Source organism: Capra hircus, chromosome 3 (assembly GCF_001704415.2).
Source record: "Capra hircus breed San Clemente chromosome 3, ASM170441v1, whole genome shotgun sequence".
In the NCBI taxonomy this organism is placed as follows: Eukaryota; Metazoa; Chordata; class Mammalia; order Artiodactyla; family Bovidae; genus Capra; species Capra hircus.
In genome coordinates, this window is record NC_030810.1 from 96,939,236 (window position 1) to 96,959,924 (window position 20,689).

The 20,689-nt window shown below is 44.9% G+C and overlaps 1 protein-coding gene across 2 annotated transcripts in view; it reads left to right on the forward strand.

The window, feature by feature from the left end:
- PHGDH (phosphoglycerate dehydrogenase) overlaps nucleotides 18,144-20,689 on the forward strand; it is a 31,022-nt gene continuing 28,476 nt past the window's right edge. For both annotated transcript variants that reach the window (XM_018045984.1, XM_018045985.1), the window contains exon 1: nucleotides 18,144-18,402. In XM_018045984.1, coding sequence (XP_017901473.1) covers nucleotides 18,265-18,402 — 138 coding nt within the window. In that variant the 5' untranslated portion in view covers nucleotides 18,144-18,264. The remainder of the gene's footprint in view (nucleotides 18,403-20,689) is intronic.

A 20,689-nucleotide genomic window follows, 5' to 3' on the forward strand; every position in this document is an offset into this window, starting at 1 on the left:
CTGCCATAAGGGTGGTGTCATCTGCATATCTGAGGTTATTGATATTTCTCCCGGCAATCTTGATTCCAGCTTGTGTTTCTTCCAGTCCAGCGTTTCTCATGATGTACTCTGCATATAAGTTAAATAAGCAAGGTGACAATATACAGCCTTGACTTACTCTTTTCCCTATTTGGAACCAGTCTGTTGTTCCATGTCCAGTTCTAACTGTTGCTTCTTGACCTGCATACAGATTTCTCAGGAGGCAGGTCTGGTGGTCTGATATTTCCATTTCTTTAAGAATTTTCCACAGTTTATTGTGATCCACACAGTCAAAGGCTTTGGCATAGTCAATAAAGCAGAAATAGATGTTTTTCTGGAACTCTCTTGCTTATTAATGATCCAGCGGATTTTGGCGATTTGATCTCTGGTTCCTCAGCCATTTCTAAAACCAGCTTGAACATCAGGAAGTTCATGGTTCACATATTGCTGAAGCCTGGCTTGGAGAATTTTGAGCATTACTTTACTAGTGTGTGAGATGAGTGCAATTGTGCAGTAGTTTGAGCATTCTTTGGCATTGCCTTTTTTTGGGATTGGAATGAAAACTGACCTTTTCCAGTCCTGTGACCATTGCTGAGTTTTCCAAATGTGCTGGCATATTGAGTGCAGCACTTTCACAGTATCATCTTTCAGGATTTGAAATAGCTCAACTGGAATTCTATCACCTCCACTAGCTTTGTTTGTAGTGATGCTTCCTAAGGCCCACTTGACTTCACATTCCAGGATGCCTGGCTCTAGGTGAGTGATCACACCATTGTGGTTATCTGGGTCATGAAGATCTTTTTTGTATAGTTCTTCTGTGTACTGTTGCCACCTTTTTAAAAAATATCTTCTGCTTCTGTTAGGTCCATACCATTTCTGTCCTTAATTGAGCCCATCTTTGCATGAAATGTTCTCTTGTTATCTCTAATTTTCTTGAAGAGATCTCTAGTCTTTCCCATTTATTGTTTTCCTCTTTTTCTGCATTGATCACTGAGGAAGGCCTTCTTATCTCTTCTTGCTATTCTTTGGAACTCTGCATTCAAATAGGTATATCTTTCCTTTTCTTCTTTGCCTTTCACTTTTCTTTTCTCACCTATTTGTAAGTCCTCCTCAGACAACCATTTTGCCTTTTTGTATTTCGTTTTCTTGGGGATGGTCTTGATCACTGCCTCCTGTACAATGTCACGAACCCCTGTCCATAGTTCTTTAGACATTTTGTCTATCAGATCCAATCCCTTGAATCTATTTGTAACTTCCACAGTATAATCGTAAGAGATTTGATTTATGTCATACCTGAATGGACTAGTGGTTTCCCCTACTTTCTTCAATTTAAGTCTGAATTTGGCAATAAGGAGTTCATGATCTGAGCCACAATCAGCTCCCAGTCTTGTTTTTGCTGACTGTATAGAGCTTCTCCATCTTTGGCTGCAAAGAATATAATCAATCTGATTTCAGTGTTGACCATCTGGTGATGTCCATGTGTAGAGTCTTCTCTTGTGCTGTTGGAAGAGGATGTTTGCTATGACCAATGTGTTCTCTTGGCAAAATTCTGTTAGCCTTTGCCCTGCTTCATTTTGTACTTCAAGGCCAAATTTGCCTGTTATTCCAGGTATCTCTTGACTTCCTGCTTTTGCATTTCAGTCCCCTAAACTGAAAAGGACATCTGTTTTGGGTGTTAGTTCTAGAAGGTCTTGTAGGTCTTCATAGAACTGTTCCACTTCAGCATCTTCAGCATTATTGGTTGGAGCATAGACTTGGATTACTCTGATATTGAATGGTTTGCCTTGGAAATGAACAAAGATCATGCTGTTATTTTTGAGACTGCACCCAAGTACTGCATTTTGGACTCTTCTGTTGACTACGGGGGCTACTCCATTTCTTCTAAGGGATTCTTGCCCACAGTAGTAGATATAATGCTCATCCAAGTTAAATTCACCCATTCCAGTCCATTTTAGTTCGCTGATTCCTAAAATGTTGATGTTTAGTCTTACCATCTCCTGTTTGACCACTTCCAATTTACCCTGATTCATGGACCTAACATTCCAGGTTCCTATGCAATATTGTTCTTTACAGCATCGGACTTTACTTCCATCACCAGTCACATCCACAACTGGGCGTTGTTTTGGCTCTGGTACCATCTCTTCATTCTTTCTGGAGTTATTTCTCCACTGATCTCCAGTAGTATATTGGGCACCTACCCACCTGGGGAGTTCATCTTTCAGTGTTCTATCTTTTTGCTTTTTCATACTGTTCATGGGGTTCTCAAGGCAAGAATACTAAGGTGGTTTGCCATTTCCTTCTCTGGTTGACCCCATCTTGTCAGAACTCTCCACCATGACCTGTCCATCTTGGGTGGCATGGCTCACAGTTTCATTGAGTAAGGCAAAGCTGTGGTCCATGTGATCAGTCTGATTAGTTTTCTGTGATAGTTTTCATTCTGTCTGCCCTCTGATGCATAAGGGTAAGAGACTTATGGAAGCTTTCTGATGGGAGAGACTGACTGAGGGGAAAACTGGGTCTTGTTCTGATGGGCGGGGCCACGCTCAGTAAATCTTTAATTGGCTTTTCTGTTGGTGGGCGGGGCTGTGTTCCCTTCCAGTTGTTTGACCTGAGGTCAAACTATGGTGGAGGTAATGAACATAATGGTGACCTTCCTCAAAAGTTCTTGTATATTCACTGCCGCACTCAATGCCCCGACCCTGCAGCAGACCTCCACCGGAGACTCCTAGACACTCAGGGGCACGTCTGGGTCAGTCTCTTGTGGGTTCGCTGCTCCTTTCTCCTGAGTCCTGTGTTGCAGCCTGGTGGAGCAGAGACCAGAACCTGCCCCATGACTTGGGGGTGCGGCAAACTGTACCCTCGTGATTGTCCTAGTAAGCATGCTGAACGGGACATTCTTGTATCAGGATGTGCTCCGCTCCGCTTCACCGCCTACCCTTGGGTCCATCTCCATGGAAACAAAGCAAGATATTCCTGATCAACAGCGGAGCCTGCGCTAATCAAACTCCCCACTATGGCTATTCCCTAATGATCTCGTGTGACTTCTGCCAGTAAAAGTGCAGGCTGAAAGGAGCCATTTTGTCTTCCTGCCATGGAGAGCAGGAGGGGCCTCTGACTCCCCACTTGCCAAATCATATGTGTTTGTCTTTTCATTACGCGCTCGCCCCCGTTTCAGGTCTTTCTCACCCGCTTGTGCTGGACGCAGCAGTCCTGGTATGCACAAGATTTTGTTTGTGCCCTCCAAGAGGCCTTTGTTTACTTTTACCCAATTAACTGGTTTCTTTTTCCACATCTAACCTACCCCAGAACCCTCCCCAAATGTATGCACAACTCTTTTCCAAGATGGACACCAGCCCAGAGGCCTATGGCATCACATATTAACATTATGTGTTACTGGGTGGTGCCTAGCAACTAAGCAACAATATTATGCCAAGTCACTTCAGTCATGTCCGACTCTTTGCAACCCCATGGACTACAGCCCGCCAGGCTCCTCAGTCCATGGGATTCTCCAGGCAAGAATACTAGAGTGGGTTGCCATGTCCTCCACCAGGACATCTTCCCGACTCAGGGATCAAACTCCTGTCTCTTGTAGCTCCTGCATTGGCAACTGGTTTTTTTTTTTTTTTACCACTAGTGCCACCTAGGAAACCCACACACAGCAACAACCACCTCTCCTTTTTGACCTCCAAGGAGCCTTTCTGCACATGTGAAATGTCTCCCTTGCCTCAAGGATGAGAAACACATGACCTCCTGATCCTTTATGCAAGCAAGGTTTAGTCCCTTTTTGTTTCTGCCATGATTGTTATCTTAAGGTGTTCACAGGACACAAGGCCAGGATATTTACCATTTTAGGAGGCCAGTTGTAAATGTCTAGCCTGGGGCCCTTCTATCTCCTGTCTCACATCCACCCCTCAGATAACCCAGGGTCATCTCCCCACCTCAAACGCCTTTACCTAATCACATCGACAAACTCCCTTGTGCCATATAGGGTGACATATTCACAGGTTCTGGTCATTAGGATGTGGACATCTTGTGTGTGTGTGTTTGTGTTAGTCTCTCAGTCGCGTCCAATTCTTTGGGACCCCATAGACTGTCACCCGCCAGGCTCTTCTGTCCATGGAATTCTCCAGGCAAGAATACTGGAGTGGGTTGCCATTCCCTTCTCCAGGGGATCTTCCTGACCCAAGAATCAAACCCAGGTCATTGTAGGGAAGCCCTGGTGGGAACCATCATGGAGGACCATTATTCTGCTACCACTCTCGTTTCTTAGTAAATACAAATGTGTTGGACAACTTTTCAGGCAGCACAGAATCCCTGATTTCTGGCCATTGTCAATAGCTGTAACATTCAAGCCTTTTGTGCTATTGTTTCTAAATTGAATACAGTATTCTAGAAATGGAGGGACCTTTAATTTCACTTTGAAAGGTTTAAGGACAGCACAATTAGAAATTTAACTAGCGTTTTAAGGAAAAGTAATAATTTCAACTTTGTTATCTATTGTCTTGTGACTTCTAGCAAGTCATCTTTACTTCTCTAAATTGTAAAGTTGGGGTGAAAATAGCAATGTGTCTCAGATTTATCGTTTATTTGTAAAATGAAAATAGTGAATGCCTACTCTGTCAAGTTGCTGTGAGGATTTATTGAATTATACATATCTAGCACAGAGTCGGACACGACTGAGCGACTTCAGTTTCAGTTATCAGTTTTAGCTCAGAGTCGGACACGACTGAAGTGACTTAGCAGCAGCAGCAGCAGCACTTAAAAATGATCAGTAAATATTTGTATCATTATTATGGCCATTTTGCATTTCATTATCACACCTAATCCATGTAAAATATGGGTTTCTAATGTTAAAGAGAAAACCACAGGCCCAAAATGGCATCACTTGTGCTAAAGCCCATGATTCCAAACCTAGACTTGATATGTGACTTAATAGCAGTTTCGACCTTCCCCAGAAACGTAATCTTTATCAGCCAATTTGGGACCAGTTTCTGGTCAGCACCAATATGGTACTGTGTCCTGCGGGCCCTCTCCATCTCCCTCTCCCACCCCAAGAAGAGACAATTCATGTGATACAGATTAATACTGGTCTCCAAAAGATGTCCTGGCCTAAAATCTCTCTTTTCTTTTGCTAATGACTTCCTTGCCCTGCTCTCTTTTCTCTTTTCCTTCTGCAGCCCTCAGGAAATACTTTTTAGTTGTTAGACAGGATACTGCTTATTCTTGAATCCTTGGAGCCACTTAGATCTTCAATTTTACTTGGTTGAATATTTTTTTAACATTAACACAAGGCTCACGGGATCCTGTAAGGCCCAAGAATAAGCTTCAAGAGGCTCACGAGTCCTCAAAACCATCTACACAATTTAGAAGGTGAGAGGGTTTGTAGCTTTCATTGGATTCTTGGAGGGTTCAGTGACCTAAATAAGTTTCAAGACACTGCAGCTGAAGGTAAGGAAGGGAGAGCTTGAGATGGCACAAGGAAGCCTTCTGACGACTAGACTCCCAAAGTAGTAGCTCAGGCTCCATTCTTGGGTCAAAAGGTTAAAAAATTTGATTTTCTCAGAGCCCCTCATATTGATCAGTTTCAGAGACTCTCACTAGCCTAATTCATGAGACCAGAGAACAAATTGGAAAGTTCCCGTGTTGGTGAACAGGAGGCTTGCTTGTCTAGTGACTGCCACAAGGGAACACACTGTTCCCCTGCTCCTGTCACTCAGAGCGTTCCCCTGGTGACAGGCACCCTTCACAAAACAGGCATTTAAGTTTATGCCTGTTTCTTCTTCTGCCACAGGACTCAAAGATGATGGGATCTGGTGAGAAAGAGATCCCACCCTGCGGTCGCTTACTGGCATCAGGGTATCTGGAATATAAAATACTCTGAAGGGTTGTAAGAAAAAGAGGTCTTCCCTGGCCACTAAGACGGTAAAGAAGAATGGTAAAAAAAAGGAAAAAGAGTTGCATAATCAGCAGGGGTATTTTTATATAGACTGTGATTCTATCTGATGAATTCTCTCTGTACCACAACAGGGTTCACCTTGCTAATGACCGTCACATGCCTGTGGTCGCATGCATTGTTCTCTTCTTTTTCTGCTGGAACAGTGCTGGGTAAAAGCCAAGGCTTGACTCGCATCACCCTTTTGAAGGTGCAGACCAGCCTTTCTATTAATACATTCTTTTTGCAGAAAAATTATAATCCAGTTGATTATATTATGAGTTTTCTTCCCTTAACATTCAATTGTATTTGGATGAAATAGTATTCTTCTTCCCTTCATTTGATCTAGTGGTTCCCCAAAATCCTATTTCAGGCATTTACCTTCTCTCAGGATGGTTTACTTTCTCAAGTGATTAAATTCATCTAATAGTCAGTGATTCTTATCAGTTTCACCATCAGAGAGTTGCCTTTTCAAGTTCTGAGTGTACCTTACTGAGTGGCTTCATGTGCCAAACAAGGGACACATTCTTCTAATCATTATCATCCTTATCTTTATTGTTATCTTCATCATTATCATCAAAACAACACTGTAAAAGAGGACATTTTTGTGTGTTAAAGTACAGTGATCATTTTAAAACTTAGGTAATACATACCTCTTCTTATATCTAACCCTTCAATGGCTTCCCATCCTAGTTGGAATGAAATGCAAACTCCTTTCCATGGTGTTGCTAGCCTGTCCCCCAGGGGGACATCCCTTCTTTGGGTTCAGCACCCTGAATTTTCCTTTGGGGACCCACTTTTCTTACACTATTAGTGTACACTTCAGATGGAACAAATCTTTTCCTCCAATCTGAAGTGGGTGCTTTCTCTCAGAATGGCCAGTCAGCATGTTCTTTCTGCAGGCCACAGAGAATGGTTCAAGTACAGATACATGTCCCAAATTTGCCCAGTGAAGATCAGGTCTGAATATTTTGCAACAATCATTGGAAGACTAGTGCAATCTTCCAGGATGCTAAAGTGCTGGAATATACAGCTGAACCTTCTGTTCTTCATTGTTTTATGACATTTATGTCACATCTTTGGCATAGTCAATAAAGCAGAAATAGATGTTTTTCTGGAACTCTCTTGCTTTTCCATGATCCAGCGGATGTTGGCAATTTGATCTCTGGTTCCTCTGCTGTTTCTAAAACCAGCTTGAACATCTGGAAGTTCATGGTTCACATATTGTTGAAGCCTGGCTTGGAGAATTTTGAGCATTACTTTACAAGCCTGAGATGAGTGCAATTGTGTGGTAGTTTGAGCAATCTTTGGCATTGCCTTTCTTAGGGATTGGAATGAAAACTGACCTTTTCCAGTCCTGTGGCCATTGCTGAGGTTTCCAAATTTGCTGGCATATTGAGTGCAGCACTTTCACAGCATCATCTTCCAGGGTTTGAAATAGCTCAACTGGAATTCCATCACCCCCACTAGCTTTGTTCATAGTGATGCTTCCTAAGGCCCACCTGACTTCACATTCCAGGATGTCTGGCTCTAGGTGAGTGATCACACCATCGTGCTTATCTGGGTTGTGAAGATCTTTTATTCTACAGTTCTCCTGTGTATTCTTGCCACCTCTTCTTAATATCTTCTGCTTCTGTTAGGTCCATACCATTTCTGTCCATTATTGAGCTCATCTTTGCATGAAATGCTCCCTTAGTATCTCTAATTTTCTTGAAGAGATCTCTAGTCTTTCCCATTCTATTGTTTTCCTCTATTTCTTTGCACTGATCACTGAGGAAGGCTTTCTTATCTCTCCGTGCTATTCTTTGGAACTCTGCATTCAGATGCTTATATCTTTCCTTTTCTCCTTTGCTCTTTGCTTCTCTTCTTTTCACAGCTATTTGTAAGGCCTCCTCAGACAGCCATTTTGCTTTTTTACATTTCTTTTTCTTGAGGATGGTCTTGCTTCCTGTCTCCTGTACAATGTCACAAACCTCCGACCATAGTTCATCAGGCACTCTGTCTATGAGATCTAGTTCCTTAAATCTATTTCTCACTTCCACTGTATAATCATTAAAGATTTGATTTAGGTCATACCTGAATGGACCAGTGGTTTTCCCTACTTTCTTCAATTTAAGTCTGAATTTGGCAATAAGGAATTCATGATCTGAGCCACAGTCAGCTTCCAGTATTGTCTTTGCTGACTGTATAGAGCTTCTCCATCTTTGGCTGCAAAGAATATAATCAATCTGATTTCAGTGTTGACCATCTGGTGATGTCCATGTGTAGAGTCTTCTCTTGTGTTGTTGGAAGAGGGTGTTTGCTATGACCAGTGTGTTCTCTTGGCAAAACTCTATTAACCTTTTCCCTGCTTCATTCCATACTGCAAGGCCAAATTTGCCTGTTACCCCAGGTGTTTCTTGACTTCCTACTTTTGCATTCCAGTCCCCTATAATGAAAAGGACATATTTTTTGGGTGTTAGTTCTAGAAGTTCTCGTAGGTCTTCATAGAACCATTCAACTTCAGCATATTCAGCATCTTCAGCATTACTGGCCGGGGTATAGACTTGGATTACTATGATATCAAATGGTTTGCCTTGGAAATGAACAGAGATCATTCTGTCATTTTTGAAATTGCACCCAAGTACTGCATTTTGAACTCTTTTGTTGACTATGATGGCTACTTCATTTCTTCTAATGGATTCTTGCCCACAGTAGTAGATATAATGGTCAGCTGAGTTAAATTCATCCATTCCAGTCCATTTTAGTTCACTAATTCCTAAAATGTCGATGTTCACTCTTGCCATCTCCTGTTTGACCACTACCAATTTGCCTTGATTCATGGACCTAACATTCCAGGTTCCTATGCAATATTGCTCTTTACAGCATTGGACCTTGCTTCCACCACCAGTCACATCCACAACTGGGTGTTGTGTTTGCTCTGGCAGCATCTCTTCATTCTTTCTGGAGTTATTTCTCCACTGATCTCCAGTAGCATATTGGGCACCTACCCACCTGGGGAGTTCATCTTTCAGTGTCGTATCTTTTTGCCTTTTCATACTGTTCATGGGGTTCTCAAGCCAGGAATACAGACCACCTGATCTGCTTCTTGGAAAATCTATATGCAGATCAGGAGGCAACAGTTAGAACTGGACATAGAACAACAGACTGGTTCCAAATAGGAAAAGGAGTACGTCAAGGCCGTATATTGTCACTCTGCTTATTTAACTTGTATGCAGAGTACACCACAAGAAATGCTAGGCTTGATGAAGCACAAACTAGAATCAAGATTGCTGGGAGAAATATCAATAACCTCAGATATGCAGATGACACCACCCTGATGGACTTCCCTGGTGGCTCAGACGGTAAAGCGTCTGTCTCCAATGTGGGAAACACGGGTTTGAGCCCTGGGTTGGGGAGATCTCCTGGAGACAGAAATGGCATTCCACACCAGTACTATTGCCTGGAAAATCCCATGGACAGAGGTGCCTGGTAGGCTACAGTTTATGGGGTCGCAAAGAATCGGACACTCTCACTGAGCAACTTTCACTTTCACATTATGGCAGAAAGTGAAGAAGAACTAAAGAGCCTCTCGATGAAAGTGAAAGAGGAGAGTGAAAAAGTTGGCTTTAAACTCAGCATTCAGAAAACTAAGATCATGGCATCGCGTCCCATCACTTCATGGCAAATAGATTGAGAAACAGTGGAAACGGTTGCAGACTTTATTTTTTCAGGCTCCAAAATCACTGCAGATGGTGACTGCCACCATGAAATAAAAAGACATTTACTCCTTGGAAGAAAAGTTATGACCAACCTAGACAGCATATTAAAAAGCAGAGACATTAGTTTGCCAACAAAGGTCCATCTAGCCAAGGCTATGGTTTTTCCAGTAGTCATGTATGGATGTGAGAGTTGGACTATAAAGAAAGCTGAGCACCAAAGAATTGATGCTTTTGATGCTTTTGAACTGTGGTGTTGAAGAAGACTCATAAGAGTCCTTTGAACTGCAAGGAGATCCAACCAGTCCATCCTAAAGGAAATCAGTCCTGAATATTCATTGGAAGGACTGATGTTGAAGCTGAAACTCCAATACTTTGGCCACCTGATGTGAAGAGCTGACTCATTGGAAAGGGCCCTGATGCTGGGAAAGATTGAAGGCAGGAAGAGAAGGGGATGACAGAAAATGAGATGGTTGGATGGCATCTCTGACTCAATGGGAACAAGTTTGAGTAAACTCTGGGAGCTGGTGATAGACAGGGAGGCCTGGTGTGCTGCAGTCCATGGGGTCACAAAGAGTTGAACACGACTGAGCGACTGAACTGAACTGAACTGATGTCACATCTTGGGTTTCCTAGGTGGCACTAGTGGTAAAGAACTCGCCTGCCTATGTAGAAGTTGAAAGAGACACAGGTTCAATCCCTGGGTAGGGAAGATCCCCTGGAGGAAGGCTTGGCAACACACTCCAGTATTCCTGCCTGGAGAATCCCATGGACAGAGGAACCTGGTGGGCTATAGTCCATAGGGTTGCAAAGGGTCAGACACGACTGAAGCAACTTAGCAGGCAAGCACATGCCACATCTTGCCTTTCTAGAAATGAAGCAAACTCAGAGGAAAACAGAGATAGGAGAGAGATACAGATTGCCATTTGAGCTGATTTCTGTCCAGACTTGATCTTTTCAGACCCTTGAGTGGTATCTTTTCCTTTGGGATGGATTAAATGCTGTTCTTCACATCCATAAATGTGAATGGTCAAAGTGAAAGTGCAGGTCGCTCAGTGATGTCCAACTCTTTGCAACCCCATAGACTATACAGTCCACCGAATTCTCCAGGCCAGAATACTGGAGTGGGTAACCTTTCCCCTCTCCAGGGGCTCTTCCCAACCCAGGAATCGAACCCAGGTCTCCTTCACTGCCTGTGGATTCTTCTTTACCAGCTGAGGCACAAGGGAATCCCAAGAATGCTGAAAATCCAGTCTATTCCCATGGCTTGAATGGTCTGTTCCCTGATGACGCCCCCCAATCTCTCGGGCTGCATTCCCCCTTGTTCTCTCTACATGACAGGTTTTTGGAACTTCTGTCAGTTTCAAGAAAAAGCCACGCTTGTTTCTACCCAAGCGACTTCGTTCTTACTGTTCCCTTTCCTCCAGAGTTCTCCAGGGCTCTTTCTCCCCTTTCAGATCTCAAGTTCAGCACTGTCTCCGCCGAGGCTTTCCTCACTGTCCAGTACAGATGAAACGCACAGGACATGTGCTCACTCACTGGCCTGTGAGTTCCCTGAGGGCAGTGGCCTCACATGACTTGTTTAGCATGGTTATCACAGTGCCTGGCACTCTGTAAGTGTTACTGAAATATTGGTGGGCCAGTTCCTTGACTTGTTGTGCTTTCCCTGCTGTCTAGAACTCCCCTTCCTTATTGCTTTGTGTAATTGACATCTTTCTAAAAGTGCATTTTATTTTATTATTATAAATATTTATTTATTTGGCTGCACCCAGTCTTAGTAGCTGTATGCAGGATTTTTAGTTGCAGTATGGGGGATCTGGTTCCCTGACCAGGGATGGAACTCAGGCCCCCCTGCACTGGGAGTGTGGAGACTTAGCCACCGGACTACTAGTGAAAGTGAAGTCACTCAGTCGTGTCCAACTCTTTACGACCCCATGGTAGCCTACCAGGCTGCATGATCCATGGGATTCTCCAGGCAAGAATACTGGAGTGGGCTGCCATTTCCTTCTCCAGGGGATCTTCCCAACCCAGGGATCGAACCCAGGTCTCCTGCATTGCAGACAGATGCTTTACTGTCTGAGCCACTAGGGAAGGACTACTAGGGAAGTCCCATAATTGACTTATTTTAGTCTTACCTCAGATGTCACCTTCTTTGAAAGCCTTCCCTGATCATAGACACTAACATAGACATCCCCTTATCACGACCCTCTATCACATCACTCTGTTTTTATTCTTCATTAAACTTAACCCTAAGATTATCTTTTTAAATCTTTCATTTATTTACTTACTCATTTTCATTCTCCAACTAGAACATAAGCTCCATAACAGCAGAGGTTGTGTTTGTCCCATTCAAAGCTTCACTCCCAGCACCTTCAGCAGTGCCAGGCTCACATGCTCCCAATAAACATATATTAACTGACTGACTGAATGAGTGAAAGCCACGCACTACAGTTGGCAGTCATCTGTGGGCTCTGCACAACAACCTTGTTAATATTGTTAATCTTCACAACAACCTTATGAAGTGAACACTATCCCACTGTTAGTCTCATGTTATAGAGAAGAAAACTAAGTCTTGCAGAGGCAATGCAATTTGCCCAAGGTCGCATTATCAGTGATTTGAGAAGCTAGAATTCAAATCGAATTGTGCATGTTTTGCAGATGAATTCATCCTCTACCACTTAAGATGTCTGTTTTATTATTCATAATGTGAGTTTGGAGATCAAATGGGATTCTTACTTCTCCCACCTCCCGCCTTGCCCACGGACCTTACCCTCCTCAGGAAGAGCTGCTGGGCAGCTGCAGCTCTGCACCCTCAGGTGCATGGGGTGGGGCCTGCCCTGGGGGGCTCATCACGTACCAGGAAGCAGCAGAGTGCATGTTATCTGTGGGTTTTCTACTCTAAAAGAGACAGCCAAGAAGTGGCTGGCCTGACTCACACTAGGACCTTTCCCCCAAATTCATGAATCTGATCAGGTTTTCTTCCCAAGGGGCAAGTGTCAGGGGTGGGGAGGGTATAAGGTGTCTGGAGAGAAAGGCTGAACTATTTTCCTAATACTTCCAAGAGAATCAAAGTTTCTGTTTAACACAGAGAGAGGGAGAACAATTGCCCTTCTCCAGCCCTCTGAAGAGACTTAACATGCACAGCCCTCTGTTATAAAAGAAAAACCTCCAACTTACAATGGAAATTGGAGATGGGATGAGGGGTGAGGGGTGGAGGAGGGTGGGGTGGGTAGGAATATTATCTAGCAAGAATACACAGAAGAACTGTAGAAAAAAGATCTCCACGACCCAGATAATCATGATGGTGTGATCACTCACCTAGAGCCAGACATCCTGGAATGTGAAGTCAAGTGGGTCTTAGGAAGCATCACTGTGAACAAAGCTAGTGGAGGTGATGGAATACCAGTTGAGCTATTTCAAATCCTGGAAGATGATGCTGTGAAAGTGCTGCACTCAATCAATATACCAGCAAATTTGGAAAACTCAGCAGTGGCCACAAGACTGGAAAAGGTCAGTTTTCATTCCAATCCCTAAGAAAGGCAATGCCAAAGAATGCTCAGACTACTGCACAATTGCACTCATCTCACATATTAGTAAAGTAATGCTCAAAATTCTCCAAGCCAGGCTTCAATAATATGTGAACCATAAACTTTCAGATGTTCAAGCTGGTTTTAGAAAAGGCAGAGGAACCAGAGATCAAACTGTCAACATCTACTGGATCATTGAAAAAGCAAGAGAGTTCCAGAAAAATATTTACTTCTGCTTTATTGACTATGCCAAAGCCTTTGACTGTGTGGATCACAATAAACTCTGGAAAATTCTTCAAGAGATGGGAATACCAGACCACCTGATCTGCCTCTTGAGAAATCTGTATGCAGATCAGGAAGCAACAGTTAGAACTGGACATGGAACAACAGACTGGCTCCTAATAGGAAAAGGAGTACATCAAGGCTGTATATTGTCACCCTGCTTATTTAACTTATATGCACAGTACATCACGAGAAATACTGGGCTGGATGAAGCACAAGTGAAATCAAGATTGCTGGGAGAAATATCAATAACCTCAGATATGCAGATGACACCACCCTTATGGCAGAAAGTAAAGAAGAACTAAAGAGTCTCTTGAGGAAAGTGAAAGAAGAGAGTGAAAAAGTTGGCTTAAAGTTCAACATTCAGAAAACTAAGGTCATGGCATCTGATCCCATCACTTCATGGCAAATAGATGGGGAAACAGTGGAAAAAGTGACAGACTTTATTTTTTGAGGCTCCAAAATCACTGCAGATGGTGACTGCAGCCATGAAATTAAAAGATACTTACTCCTTGGAAGAAAAGTTATGACCAACCTAGACAGCATATTAAAAAGCAGAGACATTACTTTGCCAACAAAGGTCCACCTACTCAAAGCTATGGTTTTTCCAGTGGTCATGTATGGATGTGAGAGTTGGACTATAAAGAAAGCTGAGCGCCGAAGAATTGATGCTTTTGAACTGTGGTGTTGGAGAAGACTCTTGAGAGTCCCTTGGACTGCAAGGAGATCCAACCAGTCCATCCTAAAGGAGATCAGTCCTGAGTGTTCATTGGAAGGACTGACGTTGAAGCTGAAACTCTAATACTTTAGCCACCTTATGCGAAGAAGTGACTCATTGGAAAAGACCCTGATGCTGGGAAAAATTGAAGGCAGGAGGAGAAGGTGACAACAGAGGATGAGATGGTTGGATGTCATCACCGACTCAATGGACATGAATTTGGGTAGACTCCGGGAGTTGGTGATGGATAGGGAGGCCTGGTGTGCTGCAGTCCATGGAGTTGCAAAGAGTCGGACACGACTGAGCGACTGAACTGAACTGAACTAACAGTATCAAGGCTCTGGAGAAAGAAGTGGCAACCCATTCCAGTATTCCTGTCTGGAGAATCCCATGGACAGAGGAGCCTGGCAGGCTATGGTCCATGAGGTTGCAAAGAGTCAGACATGATTGAATATCAAGCATGAATATGAGCATATCAAGGCTCAGCTCAGCCAGCTAATGTTAACAGTGTGTGTGCATACGTGTGCATATGTGTGTTAAGTTGTTTCAGTTGTGTCTGACTCTTTTGTAACCCCATGAACTGTAGCCCTTCAGACTCCTCTGTCCATGGGATTCTTTAGGCAATAATTACTGGAGTGGGTTGTTGTTTCCTTCTGAGGGGAATCTTCCTGACCCAGAGATCAAACCCCTGTTTCTTATGTCTCCTACATTGGCGAGTGAATTCTTTACCACTAGCACGACCTGGGAAGCCCAATATAACCATGTCACTTCTAAAAATGGGCTCAGCACCTCTGTACTACCTATTGAGTCAAACTGAAACCTCTTCTCTGGACAAGACTTTTCACCGCTGGCTCCTCTGTAGCCTAATCTGCTCCTCTGGCACCTCCACAGCCGATACCCCTGGAGCAGCCATTGTGAACATCTTATAATTCTTCACTTCTCTGGGTTTTTGTAAATGTTATTTTTTTTCCTCTACATGGAAGCTTCCTATTCTATATATCCTATATGCTTTCAAGATTAGGTGACTGACCATGAGCAGTTTGAGGCAGAATAAGTTGTACTCATCTCTGTATCCTTGGACCTCTTCGAGTGCCTGCCTTCAATGAGCGTTGAAGCATCAGCTCAGGGGCAACCTTTCTAGAATCTTTCCTGCTGCCCCTAGTTTGTGCTGGGAGGTCTCTTTCTTGCTGTTAAAGCACTTCAGCATATTTCTATTTATTCTTTGAATGCTATACTTTAAGTGCTGTTTTACTTCTTTTTTAAAATCTATTTTTAATTGGAGGATAATTGCCTTACAATGTTGTGTTGGTGTCTGCTGTACAACAGCATGAATTAGCTAGGAGTATACTTCGTATCACCTCCCTTTTAAGCCTCCCTCCCATGCCCCGTGTCCCACTCCTCTAGGTCATCACAGGGCTTCCCACCAGCTATCTGTTTTACACAAGGTACTGTATATAGGTCGATGCTACTCTCTTAATTCATCCCACCCTCTCTTTCCTCTGCTATGTGTAAATCCATTCTCTATGTCTGTGTTGTTTTCTTTTTTTTTTTTTCAGGTGAAAGGGGTGTGACTGGTATATCACTGCACCCGTGTTAAGCCATAGTACCTGGCACATAGTAGGTGCTTGATAAGTTAAATTTGAATGCAATGTCTTCTGAATCTCCAACATGGAAATCTCTGTGCTAGGCACTATTCAGTTCAGTTCAGTCACTCAGTCATGTCCGACTCTTTGTGACCCCATGAATTGCAGCACACCAGGCCTCTCTGTCCATCACCAACTCCCGGAGTTCACTCAGACTCACGTCCATCGAGTCAGTGATGCCATCCAGCTATCTCATCCTCTGTCGTCCCCTTCTCCTCCTGCTCCCAATCCCTCCCAGCATCAGAGTCTTTTCCAATGAGTCAGCTCTTCTCATGAGGTGGCCAAAGTACTGGAGTTTCAGCTTTAGCATCATTCCTTCCAAAGAACACCCAGGACTGATCTCCTTTAGGATGGACTGGTTGGATCTCCTTGCAGTCCAAGGGACTCTCAAGAGTCTTCTCCAACACCACAGTTCAAAAGCATCAATTCTTTGGCACTCAGCTTTCTTCACAGTCCCACTCTCACATCCATACATGACCACTGGAAAAACCATAGCCGTGACTAGATGGACCCTTGTTGGCAAAGTAATGTCTCTGCTTTTGAATATGCTATCTAGGTTGGTCATAACTTCCCTTCCAAGGAGTAAGCATCTTTTAATTTCATGGCTGCCATCACCATCTGCAGTGATTTTGGAGCCCCCCAAAATAAAGTCTGCCACTGTTTCCACTGTTTCCCCATCTATTTGCCATGAAGTGATGGGACCGGATGCCATGATCTTAGTTTAGAGGGACATAAAGTTGTGTCTCTGATCCTGGGGGGAGAATGAAGACATGAAATGTTCACATATATGTTGTCCAAGGTACTATGAGATAACTTGAAGACAATGCTATAGAAAATTTAAAAGAGGAGCAAGTTTCTGACTTGTGTATGATAAAAGTTATTACACACCTTCCTTTCTAACTGGAACTGAACACATCTGTTGACTACTTTCTTAATGGGCTTAGAAGTACCTTTTGTGTGTCCAGTGTGAAAGTAGGTGGGTCATAAATAGTAAAGCAAGAAAATAATGCCCAGGTGACAGGTGTGGAAGGGCCTCTGGTTTTGAGTTCAACAGCATCTGAGAAGTTTGACTTGGGGTCAAGGGTTGGGGTTACCTTTGAGATACAGTGGGCTTTAGATTCTACACTGTATGGAAGCAGAGGGTGAGTCCAGGAACCAGTTGAATTAAAGAGGTAGCCAAAATGGGCACTTGCCAAGTTGCTTTGTTAGCCTCCGGGGCCAGTTCCACTGTCAGCTCCCAGGGCCTCCAGGGTTGCTGAGCACCTCCTGAGAGGGAGAGAAATGAAATACTCAAGAGTGCTGGGACGCGGGTGCAAGAAATCATCCAAACCAGCAAACAGGAGAGCCAAATTATCTTCTTTCCTTTTGGAAGCATTTGGTCTAACTTCTGATTTGTGCCTAGGAATTATCTGTCCAAAGCTTCATTACACGAGAGTGCTGACACTGCATAGTCCTATAGGATAAGGATCTTGCACCCGAGCATTGTGAATAGTGGAGGACAACAGAACATAAAGGTTAAGTGGGCTGGATATAATGAATTCCAATTCATCTGTGAGGGTCCCTGACTCTGTTTCTGATCCTAGGTGGTCTTAAAAAATCCAAAATAAGACTTTCCAGTATTCTATAAGATAGGGCATGGAAGAGCATGTTTGTCGTAAGGTTTAAACATAAAGGAGATAAGGGCTGGGAAGTGCCTCCTTGGTCAATATATAAATTAGGCCAGACTGACATCTCATCTATTTTCTTCTTTTTCGTCTTTTTTTAAGTAATCAGAGAGGAAGTAGTGGAAGAGGAGGATATTGAACTTGAACAAATATTTTGGCTGGTCCAAATGGACCAGTCCCTTGTTCTTTTTCAAATTTATAATTTTCATTGTATCATTCATTTGGAATTAGTCATGGTTTTGTGAGGTTTCAGAAACAGTTCCCTATTGCTTTTTATTATTTAACTTTCCACATCTGTGTCTTTGGTATTCTGGGATGTTAGCCAACCAGAGGAAAGAGGCTATGTCTTTTTGAAATTCGAGCCCCTTCAGCATCCAGCACCTTGCCTTGCACATAGTAGGTGCGTTAATAAATGATTGTTAAAGAGTTAGGTCCTTAAGAGGAAAGTGAAGAGGAAATATTTCTCTCATGATGAGAGCGAATATTTTTCAACTTATTTCAGATATGAATCAGCTACTCAGCAAAAAATGCTTCTGTCTGCTCACCAGGTATAGAGAAATGCTTTGGCTGAGATTGAGAGACTGTCTCCAGAGGATAATAAAGTGGGAGGAGATCTGAAGACCCAGAACCACCACGAGGGGGCGGAGTCACAGAGAGTCGGAGAGTTTCTGTCCAATCGCGAATCCTGCCCAGTTACTGAAGCCCGCCAGCCGAAGCAGCCGCGTTTCTCTGTAGGTATTTCTGCCCAGGAAAAGCTGCAGATTCCAAGGCCGACTCCAGCAATGGCCTTTGCAGATCTACGGAAAGTGCTTATCAGTGATAGCCTGGACCCTTGCTGCCGGAAGATCCTGCAAGATGGAGGGCTGCAGGTGGTGGAGAAGCAGAACCTGAGCAAAGAAGAGCTGATAGCCGAGCTGCAGGTTAGGCGAGCGTCAGAGGGCTGTGTGGCATCCTCCGTGGACAGTGGTTGACACACTCGGCCCAGCGCGCCCCACCCTCACCTCCTACCTGGTGTCAGTCTTGGGGGTCTCCCGAGTTTGGGGGCTGGGGAAGGTGGAGGGAGAAGGAGGGAGGAACCAACTTCTGCAAGCTGCAGGATGCAAACTTTCCGTTCAGTTTGCAACGGCGTGTTCCACGTTGGAACGTTTCCCGCCAACACTGCAAAGTGCCGGCTGCCCGCGGGATGCCAGCGCGGCTCCCCAGGGCCGTCTCTCCCGCCTCGCGGGGGTGCCGGGGGGAGGGGCGCCAAAGTAGCTTCCCTTCTTGGAACTCAGGGAGCGGCGAGCCTTCCCTGGCCGGCCCAGCCCAGCCAAGTCCTGCCTTCCCTGGGAGACGCTGGCGGAGTCCAGCCTGTCGCGTGGTTGCTCCAGCAAGCTCCCCCAGAAGCCGCAGGGAAAGCGGCGGGACTAGGGCAGCAAACGCCATACCCGCCTTTAGTCTGATGCAAGACTACGAAGAGTTTTCACCGCCCCTCGGCCGCCTGGGAGCGCTCGGAGGCAGGAGGGGCGGGTGATGGGGGCGCCAGAGATCCCGGCCGTGACCGCGGCTCGGGCGATCCAGGCTTAGTCTCCGCCAGCGGTTTCGGCGGATGACCTCACCTTTGGCCTCGGCGCGGCAAGGTATGGCCAGAACCATGGAGAATCCGATCCCAAATGCTCCCAGGAAACGTGTATTTCTTAGCAAATCTTTCTCAGGAGCGTATCACCGCTTGTCGTGTTATATAATTAGTGCCGTCTACTTCGGATTTTTCTTTACCTGGTTTGTAAAATCCCTGCGAGATTTGGTAGCCTCGTCTAGGCTTATAACATTAATTTTGGGAACTCTTCACTTACTTCTGGACGGCACCCAGCGCCCAGGTGTCTCCACCCCACCCGTCCGGAAGTATTCTCCCTTGCCCCCCAACTCCCACACCCGGCATTGTAGCCTCCTACCAACTTCAGCCAGACTCAGCCCAGATCCACCCCTCCATCCTTCACTCCTCCGAGAGTCCCTTAAATCAAACCACAGAGGTGGCAGCTGTTGCTCTAGCGGTGAGGCAATCACACGGTCTTCCTAACTGCCTTTGTATCTCCTCCTGGATTTCTCCTTGGAACCCTTGTTGGCTCTGGCCCCATGGTACTGTATCCAGCGCCTGTCCTGTACTCAGAGAAGTTTGGCTGGTTCCTATCTTCCAGAAGCTTGTCAGCTGGTTAGGGAGCCTGGTTAATAGACTGTGAAGCTAATGACCAGATAACACAGTGCTTGAGTGCTAAATGAGACCATCAGAAGCTTAAGCCTCTGCCTGCCCCACTGCTGCTCAAGTGGGGAGGAGAGGGTGATCAGCCTTGACTTGGTGGGGGCCAAGGACTCAGGAGCTGGTCCTTGGAGCACCCTCGGAGTGAATGGGAGACAGGCACTTCACTTGTCACCTCCTCCTATGTGCACATGGCAGCAGTGGCTTTGGCTATGGGCAGTGGCCAGAAGGCAGTGTAGTGTTCTCTAGATCCTCACCTCCACCAGACCACCTGGCTGGGAAGTGTGCATGGGACTTCTTGTGGAAATGAAAATCCTGTACCCCTGGGGTAGGGTGGGATGAGGAAGTGGTGAGTGAGTGGAACTGACAAGAATGGGAGCCCTTGGTCACTAGCTGCAGAGTTCCAGGATGTTGGGAGGTTGGCTGGGAATTGGGGGCTGGGACACAAAGGATGTTTTAAAGGCACTGCAAACTCCTGGCAGGAAGAGAGGTGTTTGTTGGCTACATTGTTGAGGGATTTGGGCATGCCCAGTTTTCATGTCTGTCTTTGTAGAAAAACACTAAGTTTGGAATCCCTCTCCTTGGGCCAATGAAAGGACTCCTATCCAAGCTGCTGCTGCTGCTGCTAAGTTGCTTCAGTCGTGTCCGACTCTGTGCGACCCCCATAGACAGCAGCCCACCAGGCTCCCTCGTCCCTGGGATTCTCCAGGCAAGAACACTGGAGTGGGTCCTATCCAAGCTACCTCTTGTTATTGTGAGTAGAGAGGTATCTGGGTTAGCGGCCCCTGGCCTCCCCTGTTTAAACCTTTTATATACCGAAAGAAACTGGAGCAGGTTGACAGAACCATGCCTGGCCTCCCTTCACACTCCTTGGTATTCTGGGCAGGCATGGTTTGTTCTCTCTCACTCCGTGGTCAGGAAGTACAATCATTCCCCAGAACCATGCTTTTCAGACTTGAAGCAAGTCACAGCTC